This window comes from Pagrus pagrus (genome assembly GCF_965226575.1).
Source record: "Pagrus pagrus genome assembly, chromosome: 1".
Taxonomy (NCBI): Eukaryota; Metazoa; Chordata; class Actinopteri; order Spariformes; family Sparidae; genus Pagrus; species Pagrus pagrus.
In genome coordinates, this window is record NC_140185.1 from 8,281,934 (window position 1) to 8,299,295 (window position 17,362).

The window sequence follows — 17,362 nt, forward strand, 5'->3', positions numbered from 1 at the left end:
CAATATTTACTCTTTTCAGTCACTGTTTGGTTAGGTTAAGGCAATTAAACTACTTTGTTTAGTTTTAGGCAGTAAGACTACTTGGTTAGATTTAGGAAATAAAAATACTTTGGAAAAGATCACAGTCTTGATTAAATAAAAAAATCTGCTATGAAAATCTGCAATCTTGTAATCTTTGAAGTTACAAGTGATGAGATGCCCAATGCGCATCAGGCACACAACATGTGTGATTTAGGACATAAAGCGCTGTCCCTGGATGAAATACCGTGTTTTTAGGGAGTCCCATTGCAACATGCTACTTATTGCCTAGTGTTGTGATTCCTTTCTTCCTCCTTTCACTCTGTTCTTGAGACAGTTGTATTCCTGTTTGCATTTGTGTCTGTTTTCTGTCTTATGTTGACAAAAAGTTTCCAACACCATATCACACTATTCCATGTTTCCCTTTGTTGTTTTGTGATTACTAACCATGTATTCTAATTCAGCTTTTAGTTTAGTTTAATTCCAAGGGATTGACTGCCAAACTGAGTAAGAAATCTAGTTTTGCTTCACAAACATATTTGTTTGTTAACGTAATGTCCTTAAGAGATACTTGCTTGTACCCACATGAATTGTGTATCAAGAACACACTTTTAGGAATACATTACAATTCAAGGTTTAAGGTACGAAGGTTAATTTGTTTATCATTTTACAACACCTGGGGTCCGTTTCACAAAGCAGGTTTAGTGAAAACTCTGAGTCTGTTAACCCTGAAATGAGGGAAACTCTGAGTGTTCCGTTTCACAAAGGGAGGTAACTCAAACCAGAGAAAGAGGGGTAACTCTAGCCTGTTTCACAGAGAGAGGTAACTTAAGCTCTCGGTCAGTTACCATGGTAACATACTCTATGAACCTAACCTGGTCGGGACCAGGTTTTTCCTCACCAAACCTCGAGTTTCTCTCTGTCTCCGCCCTCTTTCAGCCACACACGGTATTTGATTTCCTCATTCATTCAGTCAGCAGGCGAGTTTTGGCGTAATATAGTTCTGCCGTCTGTTTTTTGAGAAAATCATTGCAAAAATCAGTCAGTAGGCGACATTAGAAGTTATATTAGGTGGCGACTATTTTCACTACCATGGCATGTCCTTTTGATAATGATCCCGTGGATGAAGGTGCAGCATTACTGCGCAGAGAATTAAATATTCGTCGGGAGATAATTATCAGACTACGCATAGATAATCTTGCATTTCCAGACAATTATCTTTTTGAGCGGTACCGTTTCACGTCACAGTCCATCATTTACATACACAACCTAATCCGTCCTTACATTTCCAACATTACCAACCGAAGTCATGCTCTCACATCCCAGCAGATAGTGTGTGTTGCGCTGCGTTTTTTTGCAAATGGGAGTTTTTTATACAACGTCGGAGATGCAGAGCACTTTACAAAAGTAAAAAAAAGTCATGAAAGGGAAATAAATATTTTTATGAATAGGCTTAAAATATATAGATAGGTCTAGGCATATTACATTTTATAAAAGCGCTTGTGTCTTGGGGGCTGAGCTCAGAGGATGAGCTCCCTCCAGGCTTAGGCCCAGCTCCTCTGCCTCTGTTAGAGGTGGCGGTGCTGGGCCACCACCCGTTTTACGGGCATCTGCTTTCTTTCTGTTGGCTGAGTAAGTCTGTGTTAGTTTAAACAGGCTTAATTCTTTAACAGAACATGATATAGATGAGAAGACATGTATGTGTGTGAAAACAGCATTATGTTGGGGATAAAACAACTGTACAGTCAAACAGCCACTTAATATTTACTTTACAATGTAAAACATGATCAAAATGAGGTACCCCCATGAGATTATGCCGAGGTCTTACCTGTTTGAACAATGTTTTTATGTTTCATCTTAAGCTGCTTACACTTCCTTCTAAAAACGTGCTCAAACTCACCGTATGAGCGCATTAATAAAAAAAAAACGTAGCCCTCCTCTTCCCCGTTGCCATGGTGACTCGTCGAATCGGGGCTCCATTGATGCTGTCTTTTTATACTTGTGGCGCACGCGCTTAACTCCAGGTGAAACTACTCCGAGTTGATCAAACTGACTCAAATCAGCTGTTCTGGAACCGAAAACTCAGAGTTTCCTATCTCAGAGTAGATCAACTCAGAGTTCAAGGTTAGACTCAGAGTTTGTTGAACCTGCTTTGTGAAACGGACCCCAGGGGTCTGTTTCACAAAGCAGGTTTAGTGAAAACTCTGAGTCTGTTAACCCTGAAATGAGGGAAACTCTGAGTGTTCCGTTTCACAAAGGGAGGTAACTCAAACCAGAGAAAGAGGGGTAACTCCAGCCTGTTTCACAGAGAGAGGTAACTTAAGCTCTCGGTCAGTTACCATGGTAACATACTCTATGACTCTAACCTGGTCGGGACCAGGTTTTTCTCAACAAACCTTGAGTTTCTCTCTGTCTCCGCCCTCTTTCAGCCACACACGGTATTTGATTTCCTCATTCATTCAGTCAGCAGGCGAGTTTTGGCGTAATATAGTTCTGCCGTCTGTTTTTTGAGAAAATCATTGCAAAAATCAGTCAGTAGGCGACATTAGAAGTTATATTAGGTGGCGACTATTTTCACTACCATGGCATGTCCTTTTGATAATGATCCTGTGGATGAAGGTGCAGCATTACTGCGCAGAGAATTAAATATTCGTCGGGAGATGATTATCAGACTGCGCATAAATGTTCTTGCATTTCCAGACAATTATCTTTTTGAGCGGTACCGTTTCACTCACAGTCCATCATTTACATACACAACCTAATCCATCCTTACATTTCCAACATTACCAACCAAAGTCATGCTCTCACATCCCAGCAGATATTGTGTGTTGCGCTGCGTTTTTTTGCAAATGGGAGTTTTTTATACAACGTCGGAGATGCAGAGCACTTTACAAAAGTAAAAAAAAGTCATGAAAGGGAAATAAATATTTTTATGAATAGGCTTAAAATATATAGATAGGTCTAGGCATATTAAATTTTATAAAAGCGCTTGTGTCTTGGGGGCTGAGCTCAGAGGATGAGCTCCCTCCAGGCTCAGGCCCAGCTCCTCTGCCTCTGTTAGAGGTGCGGTGCTGGGCCACCACCCGTTTTACGGGCATCTGCTTTCTTTCTGTTGGCTGAGTAAGTCTGTGTTAGTTTAAACAGGCTTAATTCTTTAACAGAACATGATATAGATGAGAAGACATGTATGTGTGTGAAAACAGCATTATGTTGGGGATAAAACAACTGTACAGTCAAACAGCCACTTAATATTTACTTTACAATGTAAAACATGATCAAAATGAGGTACCCCCATGAGATTATGCCGAGGTCTTACCTGTTTGAACAATGTTTTTATGTTTCATCTTAAGCTGCTTACACTTCCTTCTAAAAACGTGCTCAAACTCACCATATGAGCGCATTAATAAAAAAAAAACGTAGCCCTCCTCTTCCCCGTTGCCATGGTGACTCGTCGAATCGGGGCTCCATTGATGCTGTCTTTTTATACTTGTGGCGCACGCGCTTAACTCCAGGTGAAACTACTCCGAGTTGATCAAACTGACTCAAATCAGCTGTTCTGGAACCGAAAACTCAGAGTTTCCTATCTCAGAGTAGATCAACTCAGAGTTCAAGGTTAGACTCAGAGTTTGTTGAACCTGCTTTGTGAAACGGACCCCAGGTGTGCAAAACAAAACTGAGTGTGAGTCCTTTCATGCTACATCAACGAAACAACAAAACAAGTCATTTTAAAAAGTGGAGTGTGGAGGATTAATTTTATTTATATTTATACATTTACTGCCATTAAAAGTATTAACCTTCTCTATTTCAGCCACACTAACCACCGACCACCACAGTCAATCCAGCAAAGCCAAAACCCCAAAACAGCCCACCCAGCTGTCTCCAGAGCCCAGCAAGGCACACAGAGAGATGCAGAGGGAGGAACCACGGGCCCTGCCAGAAAAGAGCATAAGGATGGTAGATGAACAAAAACTATTGGAGGAGAGACTGCAACGGCTGGAACAGGAGATCAGTCACAGCCAAGCCTCCCCAAACCTGAGGTCATCTGCAGGTAGAGTGGAGGAGCCTCTAGATATTTACAGTGGGACAAAAAGAAGAGAATGAGTAGAGGAAGAAAGAGAATAAATATAGCGAGCAATAGGGGTGGCAGGAAAAGGGATTTAGGAAATGATTAAGACAGAGAGGGAATGAAAAAGTGAGTCATAACAAATAGATGTGTTGGGGTAAAAGGTGGGAGCTGGAGAAGGTGCCGCGAGTAGACACGGCTTTGATCCTGGCGCTCTGGAGCATCTTCTCGCCATGATGAGAAGAAGAGGGTGCGGAGCAATGATAAAGAAACATGAAAAGGAAAAAAATTTACAAATTCAGCAGTTTAAATTGCTAGAAACACATTGGCTTGGTGGTTCGGCACTCTGACCTCCTGATGGGCAGAAAGAAACATCATGGAAACATGCTCTGCTGCCATTCTCCGTTCGTGAATCTTTTGATTATATATTCTTTTTTTTATACCCCAAGGATGAATTTCTGTTTTCATCTCTCAGGTTCAGGGTCAGTCAGCAGACCACTGAGAGAGTCAAACCCCTGTTGAAAAAGACTTAATTAGGCCATCTTGCTATATACTATAGTATTCCTTAGTTTATATTCACCAGTCCTCTGTGTTACTTCCTCCTGAAACCATGAAAATGAGTCTGGCTATTGTATTGAATATTTTTATGCTACTTAACTGTTGAATTCTTGTTTGTGATGTATTGTAAAGATTTAGATTTATGAATTATTCTAGCGCATTCTGTTTAACTATCATGTTATTCTGAGAACAACTTGTTGACAATGTCAACAATATACGGTTAGAAGTACGGTAGAATTATAACTGAAATGGCATTGGATAGATGTGATCACATAAACTTTTCCAACAAACTGTATTTATATTATTTGCTTGTATCATCCCTGTACTAAGAGAATTATTAGATGTCTGAAAAATATTTTTAACCTGATGTGTGCCTACAGGCAGCCAGGCAGAGCTACATAATCTGAGGCAACATGCCCAGGAGCTAGTGGATGAAAATGATGCCCTCAAACTGACAGTTCACCGTCTGAATGTGGAGCTGAGTCGATACCAAACCTGCTTCAGACCATTGTCCAAACAGGAGGTATGACAAGATAACACCTCTGCTTTGTTGAGTACCTCATCTTGTAAATTGATGAAGTTCTTTTGTTTAACTCTCTTTAGTGTTTTGGTCCAGAATATTACAAGCATTGTTTGTGAAAACACATTTGTGAATCTCAAATCAATTGAAATAAGGCCTCCCAAGAACTATTAGCCTATGAGCCCATAACTATTATGGGCTCATGCCTTGCTCAAAAGACTTTTGTTAGAATTGTACCAGGAACCCTTTTCTTATCAACCAGACTTACTTCAGCTCAAACTGCCAGAATTAAATGATCTGAATATCTGCTCTGTTCACCAACAGGAAATATTTCAGTCTGTTTTATTCTATACTGTAATCATTTTAATCGCCTCTCCCCAGAGTCTAATTTAATCAGCTTTTATAAGGAATGTTTTACCATTAAATCAATTTATTCTCACAGCTGTTGCACAGAAAAGAAAAATTTCTTCGTAACCAAACCTTTGATATAGAAATCTGCCTTTGATGCAGAACCCTGGTGAGCGAAGCAAGGTTTTCTTTGTCTGTCGCTCCATCTCATTTGTTGCACTAAAAGAGTTTCTTGCTCCTGTCTGTTGCTGTGTGTCCATTTGCAGTTGTGTGTTATGCAGTGTAGACGATAGCTGGCCTGTGGTATTAATCATGGCCACCTCATGCTGTGTCCTCACACCAACAGATCTCCTGCTCTCATCACTTCCAGTTTGCTTCCTGTGCTGCCGTTTGCCCTCATTACTGACAGCTAAAGAATGGCTAGTGAAAGGAAGAAATAAAGGAAAAGATTAGGGATTAGTTTTATAGTAGACTAATGCAAGAATAAGAGATAGGATACATTTTGAAATGTTTAATTAGTATAGCTGGAATTTAATTGTGTCTGCTTCCATGGATCATATAAACATTAGCAAACAAATCATGACTGTTTGCTGTCCTGACTCCACTGCACCTTGGTCCATGAGACAACAAATAAACAAACAAAAAATATTGTTTCTAAATGTAGCACTTGAAGCAGTTCAGCATATTTAATAAAGCTGATGTTCTTGCACGATTCTTGCAATTTTGGGGTTCTGTCCTGCTTGAGTGCACTTACTGGAAGCCACTTTTGCTAAAAGCGTCAGCTAAATAAATGTAGTATACTGAATGACATTTACATTTGATTCCCGGCTATTCTGTTGTTCTGTTGCCTCTCTGTGAAGGTCCTCAAGCCACTGTGCAAAAGAAGCAGCAAAATGTCAACATCTTCTTCTTCAGTGACCAAAATTGCTAACTTTATTTTCCTTCCCTTTCTTACTGTGTCTCATCCAGACCTCCAAAATCAGTGGCTTACCAAAAACAGGATCCCCTCCTCCCTGGCTGGTCAGTATCTAATTAATCCGTTTAACATGGCTGTCTAATTTTAAAGCCAGATTTGTGTGGCTGTTCTTTTCCACTTCTATCTTTACCTCATGAAAAAGGATTTAACATATTAGAAAAATATGTGCTTAGTCTGCTGACACATAACTGGTATAGTTTGGAAGCTCTGGCCCATGCTCAATAAAAATTACAAAAGGAAGAGAGTTTGCTTTATCTCTCAAATAGAAGAACAGATGAAGAAGATGAAGCCCATTTACTCCTGGTTTGGTTCAGTTTTAACAACCGCTGTGAGAAATGGGCTAACAAGTGATTACGGAACAGAAAGATCCATACATCTGCAGTGCGGTGGTACCCTAGTGATGATGTTGTAGCTAATTTGAATCATTTCTCTTTTTCCCTTTTTGTAGCTTGACATGAAGTATTTATCTCCTCTGCTGCTGGCCTATGAAGACAGGATGAATGAGAAAGATGCACTTCTGCAAACCACTGAGGTAAAGTGCGTGTGAGAGCTTTCCATGCGTAAATGGTAAATGGACCTGCATTTATGCACCGACGACTCAAAGCGCTTTACAACACTTGTCACATTCACCCATTAATGCACTGACGGCAGAGGCTGCCACGCAAGGTACTGACCTGCCAATCAGAAGCAATGCAGCCCTTCCTAACCAAACCGCCCCATGATATTTCTATTCTCAGCTATTCATACACACTCACACACCAATGGAGCAGCTATCGGTAGCAATATAGGGTTCAGTATCTTGCCCGAGGATACTTGGACATGCATGGATGCAGAATACCTACAACTTGCTCTACCTTCTGAGCCACAGCTGCCCCCGTGTGTGTGAGCTTCTTATTATTATCTGCACAATTATCTGTTATGTCATCATTTGATAGAAAGTAACATAGGCTGTTTTATCAAAGACATAAGCAGCAAACTGCTGCTGTACTGCCTTAGACGTACTGTATGCATTGCATGGGATTAATACACTTGGTGGTGCCAGTGCCAGTGTGTTTCTGAGAGCTGCTTTTGATGTTTTTTTAAATAAAGTCTGGGAGGTGAGCATTCAGGCGTACAGATAGTAATAACAAAGCGCAAAGCATTTATATTTTCTACTAATGGTAACTATTTTGCGGTTTTAGAATGTTGCAAATTCTTTACATTTTATGGTAGATAATAGCTCAAACTGTGTTTAGCATGCTTTCACCTTTGGAATAAAGCCCTTGTTCATAGTTTATGGTATTGTTTTTGATTTTAGTTAGAAACAACAGGTATAATGGCTATATGTTATTGTAAATATTGAATGGAGACTGAAGCTTAGATTTTCTCCTTCTGCACACACAAACTCTATTATGGTGGCTTGATAATGATGAAGCAAATGAAGAAAAGCTATATAGAATCTTCAAAAGAACCTCTTTTTCTGATAATAGACAAATAGGTATCAAAAAGCATTCAGTGACAGTCTATAGGAAAAGAACATCATATGCTGCACAAATAAATTACCAATCAGAGTTATAGTCAGCAGCTTTATGTGCATGGCAGCAATCTAGTTCTAGATTGATGGAAGAAGAGAACATTCCAATGGCACCAAAAGGAGCCTGTATCACAAAGCAGGTTCAGACTACAGTAGTCTGGCTCTTTCTGTGGTACCTGACTTCACTGAGCCTGGCATTGGTGATACTGGATAACTGGTAGTTAATGACGCTGTTGCAATCCAGCCACAGGGGACTTCATGTGAAAGAGGCAGAGTTGTTTATTACAAGCAACATCATCAGAACAGTGGAGCACTTGATATGATGGAATGAGATCGAACTGTGATACCCATAGGAAAATGTGTTATAGTGACAGAAGCACATGATTTTCAACAAGTTGAAATTATACAATATAATCACACAACTAAAATAGAATACTTTTTGATGATTGTGAACAAGCTATTATAAATATGTGATTCCACATTATAAAGTTAAAAGTAATGCAAGGCTGTTTCTGCTGCCAAAGACGAGAGGAGAGAGGAGAAAAGCTGATGTCTGATGGCTAATTAACACTGTGGATTATTGTTCTTGCAAAAGGAAACAGAGAGTCTGCTATTTGTTTTCAATTATCACAAAGTCATCTCATGTAAATCTAAACTTCAGTGATAGAACAAGAGCATTAAAGCATCAACACTGTCAGGAATCCTTTGAGAATAAAATAAACTATGCACAATTAATATGCAGCTATAATCATCATTATGTCTTCTGTGTCACAAACTATCCCCGATTATTAGATGCCCTGTTTTAAAGTAGAAATAGAAAGCCTGGGGTAGCACATCCATGTCAGGCTCCTCTCGGATTGACAGCTCAGTTTTTCTAGCGGATTGATTGGTCAGTAGGAGTTCCCTTTTGATTTGATCCTCTGAAGTTGACCTGCTTGTGAGCAGGTTAGCCATGCAGCAGAGGTAACACTGGTTATCTGCTCCATTTAAAAGTTAAATGGTACAGGCCCTTTGAGAAATGGTACACTCTGGCTGTAGTTGCTAGGGGGATCCTTAATCTTTGGCAGAGTGGTGGTAATACAAATTATTTCTTCTGTGTTGTTGTTTTGCTGTCTCCAGTTTAAAACTTCTGACTTGCCTCCTTGATATCTAGAGGTCCAATGTGTGTCTGTGTCTACTTTAACAGAAGGAGATGAAGAAGTTGCGTGTTAATGTGGAGGAGGTGGTCAAAGAAAATGAGAGACTCCATGATGAAATTGCAAAGATGGGAGGGGTCAGCCAGAAGGACTGGTAAGAAGAAATGAGCACACAATCTCTTTACGACATGATCTCATCAAACATTAACTATATTTTTGGTCCCCCAATTGGGCTATTTTTTGACCACCTATAGTAACATATAAGTGAAATATATAGTTTGGTACCTGAGAAATTTTAAATGGCAGAGATGGTGCCAAAATGTTCACATTTTGGAAATTCTGCCTGAATGCCCTGTGCTTAAACCTCTCTAATTAAGTTCTGATTCACTTCATTAGCATAAAAGTTGGCAGAGGTAATGTTCAGATGTTTTGCTAGGGTTTGGAGCTGCAGCTGCATCATTCCTCAGGGTTATTCATTCTAAAATTGTAATTTAAAAAGAAAAATCTTTCATTAATGCTGTGTGCCAATTTAATTTACTCAGACCCAGTGACATATATACTTATACTTAAACACCTGAAGTTAACTTCTGAATGCCTGGATGTATCCTACTGCCCTGAAAAGTCCATTCTCAGTGTATATAAACTGGAATGTTTTCACATCACATTTGTGTAAGTTGCATATTGACACTGTTGCCAGTTAAACTGTTGCAAGTTTCTGAGTTTAAAAAAGTTATAATCAGGACCAAATGTTTTTTGGTCTCATAAATACCTGATTCATGTTGTTGTATTATATTAATATAACTGCTTTGATGCTGTTCTGTTTATAGACTTATAGACATTTTATTTTTGTCCGTCTTTCTCTACAGTCATCAGCTACAACAACAGGCCTTTCTGGTTTTGCAGGAGAACCAGGTTCTGATCGACCAGCTCGAGGCTCAGCATGTTAAGGCCAAGGCCAGCCACAGCAGACACCAATCTGAAGGTACTGGGTACAGTGAAAGACTAAGCCTATTTTAATCATACAAGTGCCACGACAAACACAGAGTAGTACGTCATGGGCAGTTGGGCTGTGTAGGTGACTCCAGGCACACCTGATATTTTAGCTCATGAATGTGCAGCAGTACAAAGTGTAAACGGCTGAGTTAATATAAATGGGAGGGATGAGTCAAATAAATACAATCTCAGCCTTTTACAACACAATCTTCCTCATTCTGGAAGGTACAGAGTGGCAATATGTGAACACACATATAGGTTCTTTTTTATATATAGATATTTTTTTAGTACAGGGATGATACAAGCAAATAATATAAATATAGTTTGTTGGAGAAGTTTATGTGTTCACATCCATCCAATGCCATTTCAGTTATAATTCTACCGTATTTCTAACCATATATTGTTGACATTGTCAACAAGTTGTTTATCTTAAATGTGACACATCGGCATTGGCTGTTAAATGCATTTTAAGAATAAAACATGAGATGTTTTGTTTTAATTGGAAAGGAGGCTGTGATGCTCAGGATTAATGAGCTCTGGTAATCCTCCTTCAGATGGCTGCGGGGATTTAACATTTAAGCTGTTGACAACAGACAACACTTATATTCATTTATTGATAAGTCCAGACGGCTTTACATCCATCCATCCCTCCACATCCACTTTAAACATTATTTTTTGAAATGCAGATTTAATTGCATCCACTGGTTTGGGGTTGTTTAGTTATAAAAGCTTATCTTCTTTTAGGTATTATCGTGTTATTGCTGCTCATTTGCAAGTATTTAGAATGCTCTTGTTGACAAAATCACCAAAGTAGCAGCAGAGTGACATCGCACAGACCACAAACAGATGTGTTTCTGAGACCTCTCTTCTCAGTGCAGTGTCAAAGACACATTTTCCACCAGAATACCAACAACTCACTTTGCACTACCTCATTTAATCAAACCTCAGACCTGTTTGCTCTTCTCCTCCCAGCTGCCCACCCTCTGCTTCTCACCAAAATGTCACACAGACGAGAAAAATGAATTTCATGTTTAGGAAAATACGGTCAGAGCGCTTTGTGGTGCCAATCTTGAAATCACAAACTATAACAAAACTTGGAACTTAAGCAAAATTCTCTTTCACTGTTGCCCTACATCCTTTTCTTTGTTGCTCTCATTTTGACTCTTTTTTACTTTGTACCTCCCCACCTCTCTTCCCCTCGCATTCCTCTCTCCGTAGTTTCCAAGGTGTCAAAGCAACTGATGCTGCTCGAGGCAGAAAAGCAGCGTTTACAGGAGGACCTAGAAAAGAGCAGGGGGGAGGTGCAGAAAAATATGAGGGAGGTACAAGTTCTGCAGGCCCGCCTGAAGGATGCCATCACCTGGGACGAACACTGCAACATTGCTGGGAAACTCAGACGGTAGTGCTGCGATGTCTTGTTTTATCAAATATTTCTCTGCCTAAAAGATGAATTAATCAGGGTTTAAAACAGTTCTGCTACTGAACTGGGACACAGTTCTTTTCTTTTTGGGTGAAGTGACAACAGGAGAGAAAAACTACACATTAACCTTTTTGCTTGCTGTATGTTAGTAAAGGGTGCACACTTCTCACTTCATATTCTTATCCTAAGATACTAAATGCCAGCTTCCTCATCTTTCCGACAAGTTTTCCAAGAGTTCAGCCCAGTATAGCCGTAGTTCCGTTTATCATTACTTCAGCTTGAAATTGATGTTGTAGCAGATCGAACAAGACAAGAAGAATAACAAAAAAATTGAGTACTGCACTTTTATTTCCCAGGGGGAATGTGGTGTGATGAATAAATTGATGTGGTATAGCACATTAGAGTCACATTTTTAATTGCTTTAGTTATATTTGATAGAGGTGGGAAAGAGTTTTTGACCATTTTGACTAGAAAAGATTTCCACAAGATAATAAAAATAAGTTGTATAAAGGATGCAAGTGCCCAGTATTATCAAAACTCAGAGAAATTGGTATTTTAGATAGTGATAGGATACACCTTGTTCAAAAGTGTTCACCAAGTACAGATGTTGTGTTATAATATTCTGTACAATCTGCTCTTGGTTCTCAGGCAATTGGAGCAGCAAGAGAGTAGAAATAAGAATGAGATGGATGAGTTGCTTCTCAGATTGTCCAGCCTCCAGGAGGAGAATAGGAGTCTGGCTCTGGACAAAGCTAACCTGTCTGCTGATTTAAAGAGAATGGAGGCTGAGCTGGAGCTCAAAAAACAAGCCAACAGGTATTAAAAAAATACTGCTTTCCTTGTTTGATAGCATCCTACACATGAAGTGTGTTACAGTGGACCACTCTTCCTTCATGTCTTTTTAAAGAAGTGTGTAACACTGTTAGGACCAATGTTTTATCCATAATAATCATCTGCTTAGTCTACAGTTATGTCTTATGGGCCTTTTGGATAATAATTACTGAATCAAAATATTATTAAATTAAAAAGGAAAAACATGAATGCTACTTTTTTGTGTATGTTCACGTGACAGTGTCATTTTTCTTTATTTGTATGTCCTTTCATTGAGGGAACCATTTTTTCATTTTTTTTAACACAAAACAAAATAGACAGAACATGGGGTGTCTTGAGTTTGACAAAATGAATAACATATAGGCAAGTTATAAAGAGTTGAATAAACATTTTTAAACAAAAGAAGGGTGTTTCAGGGAAATATACATTTTCCACGTTTTCCAAATTGCCTCTAATTTGTGTTCCTGGAGCCTAATTGAAAAGGTAATTCTGTCCATTACAGAATAATATTGTACCGGTTTTCTATATGGGGCATCTGGCTGGAGCCATTTTCTTGTAATTGCTTTTCTAGCAGCAATACTTAGGATTCCAAATAAGTGTTTTAATATTTGTAGTCGTGAACATAAAAGACCAAAGAGGAGTTCATCCCACTTAAACATAATTTTTGTCCCAAATATAGTCACTAATTCTGAATAAATCTTATGCCAAAAGGCATTTACTTTTGGACAGGCCCAGAAACAAGTGTCCGGCTGCATATTGGCCTCCATGTTGCTAATGCTACTACCTTGTGGCAGCTGACCTTCTTCTTCTTCGTCGTGTTTCTCACTTTGTGTGAGACTTTTCTTCCCCATAGTCACACGCCCACTATAACTAAACTTGCTTTGGCATGTCTTTTAATAAATTCAAGATTGACCAGGCATGTTTTGATTGTTGCTTTCAGGGAACCTGTTGCACTATGCTGCCATCACGTCGCCAGCTAGACTGGAAGTCGTCATAGAGTTTTAAACACACTGTACAGACATATTGTAAGCTGAAGTTGCCAGAGTGACTTTTCAGATCAGGTTTTTTTTTTCCCCCACAGTGCACAATTTTTTTTTTTCAGTGATTACAGCTGTTCTAAAATTTACTCTGGTGTCAGAGACCTTCCACTGTCCCTTTGGACCTGAACTGAGATTAACGTGGACTTTTTCACTCTGAAGTGTGAATATTGCCAAAAGGTGTTTGATTAACCAACAGTGCTGCACACATCAATATGGCACAGTCTCAAGATATCACCCAGTTGACTCTGTCTCCTTTGTATACCTTGTTGTTAACCAGTCCATTTACTGTTCCTTTCCATTGACCACTGATACATTTTTCTCTTCTTTGTACAGTTTCCTAAATCTCTTCCCTCTCCACTTAATTTGCCCTCCTGTTTTTTGCCATCCTCCTTTTCCTTTCCATCTCATGTTTTTCCTTCTCCCCATCTCTTTCCTCCTTTCCTCATTCTGTTTAATTTATACCCTTCTTCTCTCCTGTCTCTCCATCAACCAGGAAGGCTGAGAGGAGGATGAGTGTATTGAAGCAACAGAAGGAAGAGTGTGCGTTGAAAGAGGAAAAGACTCGGCACTACATGGACGCTGTCATTTCTGTGGCGGAGCATGTTTCCCAGGAGAGAGACCAACTGTTACAGATGGTATTACTGATGCTACTGACACTGTAGAAAGATACATGGTGTTTCACACATCTTAGAATGGACACTTACATACACACACCAACACACTGATAATTTCCTCTGACTGACTAAAGCCCTATTTGCACACAAGTAGGTTTACCGATGGACCTCATTATATTTAGAAATGACCACCCCACTTTTGTGTTTCATGTGGCGCATTAGCACTGGATAAGGGAAGTCTTAATTTGATTCGTATTTACTGACATTATCACTGGATATGATGTCAAGGCTGCTTGTAACATCAACTTTCAGAAGCGAAGCATCTGTTCTTCAGTAGCCACATTGACAATATAGTTGAGAGTTTTCCCCACTGTCTGCAAACGTTACAAGCATATATACACATTTGCAGCTCATTAGGATCAATTCATGTATGCTTTGTGGCTGCACATGAACATGATAACCTCTAGTTGCTCCCAATCTTCTCTGTCATCAGTTTTAATCATCAATATAGCCAATCTCACAGCACAGCTGTTGACCGCTGTTAAACATATTATAAGCCGTGATGAACTTTCTCACTTATTTAGTTAGCTCACAACAGAAAACAGATATTTAAAAAGGAATGCGACCCTAAATCACCAACATGCCGATTCAAACAAGACAGCTATTATCACATTACAATGCTGATTTGCATGGGATTAAGATTACTGATGTCCTCCATATTTTTTACAAATTACTAGAGGTCCCCAGGTAATGCTTCTGTCTGTAGAGCTTCTGTCCTTCAGAAGCCACATTAATAATTTAGTTTTGAGTTGTTTTGACCACTTTCTGTATGTGTTACAAGCATAAATACACATTTGCAGCTCATTTAGATCAAGTAACAGATGCTTTGTGGCTGTTGCTAGTGAAATGATAACCTTTTGTTGCTCCTAACCTTCTCTGTCATCACACATTTTAAACACCAGCACAGCTGTTGACTGCTGTTCAACATTTAATGAACCTCAGTCAAATTTAATATTGTTGTTCAGTTGTCTGACAGCCAAAAACAACAACCCCAAAACACCAAGATGCCAATTCACACAGGACTATTCTCACAGGACCTCAATATTTGTGGGTAATTTGCAATGGAATTTTTAATTTATACACACTATGTCTATGGCAGAGTCATACGGTTGTCGGATCATAGATGACGTCTGTAATTATTACAAATTACTAGAGGTCTCCACATGATCCACTAGCCACCTGCAAATTGGGCTGAATTTGCAGGTTTATTAGTTTTCCTGAGCTTTCTGTGTCAAACAACAAAAAAAATCTAAAATTTTATCTTCTTTTAAACAAACCTCCTGGTGTATTCCGTAATCACAAATATTTTAATGCAAACTGAACGGATAGGCAACATTTTTTGGATCAGTGTTTATTTAATCTTTAGTCTGTTGGTATACGGTAGCTGGCAACAGATGATTGAACTCGAATGCAGACACCAAGTCAGCAGGTAGGGTGTAAAGGCAGTTTATTTGTTAATTTGTTAGACTTGTTACCAGTGTGAGGGCAGGCAAGATGAGAAAAACAGCTTCAGGAGAGCTGGCAGGCACCCAGAACATAAACTGGCAGGCATGGATCACTCAAATGCTACAGCAACAAGGCAGCGCAGACAATCTGGCAAATGCCTGATAACACTTCCTCTTTACATGTACTGAGGAGCTACTGAGTAATAAGGAACAGCTGTGCAGCATGTGGCTGATGACAGCTGATCCACAGAGGCAGAATACTCTGAGGGCAGGATTATTTAAACCTTTTTGTTTTTGTGCCTGGAGTCATGTGAGTCATTATCAAACAGGCACAGGTTCCCTGTCACCTGAAGTGCACTCTTCATGTCAGTAATAAGATGCAGGGATGATACTGTACGTAACGGCACTTGATATGATGAGTGTGACTGATTAAGCATCCCGTTGAATTAACTAAGGTGCCTGAGTTAGACCTTATTCACAGACATTTTTGGCATCACAGCAAGAAAAGCACAGGTGTTATTGATAACATTATACATCACTGCATTTCATTTAGGCAAACTTGTTCCAGGGTCCTGGTATTCTTGAAAGGCTGAAAAGGTTAATGGTTTCAATTCTGGGTTGAGACCCATCCTACATAAAAGTTTAAAACCGTTCTATAGTTTTTGTGTAATCCCACTGACTCAAATTTGACAACATATATAGCAATGCCAATATATAATGTTGGCCCATGATATCGGTTGGCCAGTATTTCAGTCAGGCTTTCTTACTACATTAATAAGACATTTACTGTGTGCATTTCAGTGAGACAGCATCCATGTAATTTCCATCCTCCACCTGTTGCTTTTTTAGCTCCTGGATTGTGAGTACTTTCCTCATGTGAGACTTCAGTTCTTCCACCCATCCATCCAGGATAAGTGGGTGGAAAAAGAATGGTGTGTGGCTGAATAACATCTATCTAATAATATCTCCCATTGCATTATTAAACGCAAAAAATACTGATGGAATACATGTTTTGGAATCATCAAAAGTGGCATTTCTTGTCTTAGTAGGCGAGAATCCCAGCATTGACCTTTAGACCTTCACTTGCAGAATGTGCCTGGCAGACAAGCTTCTGCCTTAATACACTCAGTCTAGGAGTGCAAATGTTTAAATAAATAGTGTTCGTGCTTGTAAATCTGGCCCTGACCAATGGTGGTGTGGAAAGGCTGGGGATCCAAAGCATACCAAGATTGTCCTACAATGCAATGCACAGGGAAACGGAAGGAGCTGCTTATAGCTGCAAGAAATGAAAACAAGGTGACAGTCAAGACAAAATAAGTCAGATTTTTTTTATAACACAGCAAATGTGCCCTCTTGGATGCCCTAATGGTAGATAAAACATGATAAATTGCCCTCTATGGTGGCCCAGGATGCAAGAAAATATGCCCTCCAGGGTTCCCCTCCAATGAAGAAACTTTTGTATTTTGTACAAGCTTTTGTAACTTTTGTGTGTAGTTCCCTCTGGAGGGCTCTCCCAATGATGCTGTGCCACAAAGGCTGCCCTTCGTACTATAAAATGAGTTTGTCTCTACGTGACTGTACGTACTAATGGTTGAACAGTCAAAAGTTCCCTGTTTGTGTTTATTATTATTTAAGCTTTAAATCTTAACATAGTAAAAAATATTTATCTTAACCAGGGTTTCAAACTGTTTCACCATGAATGCATCACAACTCTCAGCGCACTGGTGCCCCACAGCATAGAGCTGGTGCCCTTTTTATTTTTTCCGCCCATCTGCCTCAGACAACCTGAGCCCACCACTGAAATTGGTCCATGTGGTAGAGGAGGTA

The 17,362-nt window shown here is 39.5% G+C and overlaps 1 protein-coding gene across 3 annotated transcripts in view; it reads left to right on the plus strand.

Annotated features, from left to right (window-relative positions):
• The window catches only part of cep89 (centrosomal protein 89), a 69,936-nt gene that overhangs the window by 7,442 nt on the left and 45,132 nt on the right, over positions 1 to 17,362 (plus strand). For all 3 annotated transcript variants that reach the window (XM_084350316.1, XM_084350318.1, XM_084350317.1), the window contains exons 7-15: positions 3,827 to 4,066; positions 5,020 to 5,162; positions 6,477 to 6,527; positions 6,932 to 7,015; positions 9,183 to 9,286; positions 9,999 to 10,114; positions 11,344 to 11,524; positions 12,194 to 12,361; positions 13,910 to 14,051. In XM_084350316.1, the coding sequence (XP_084206442.1) occupies positions 3,827 to 4,066; positions 5,020 to 5,162; positions 6,477 to 6,527; positions 6,932 to 7,015; positions 9,183 to 9,286; positions 9,999 to 10,114; positions 11,344 to 11,524; positions 12,194 to 12,361; positions 13,910 to 14,051 (1,229 nt within the window). The remainder of the gene's footprint in view (positions 1 to 3,826; positions 4,067 to 5,019; positions 5,163 to 6,476; positions 6,528 to 6,931; positions 7,016 to 9,182; positions 9,287 to 9,998; positions 10,115 to 11,343; positions 11,525 to 12,193; positions 12,362 to 13,909; positions 14,052 to 17,362) is intronic.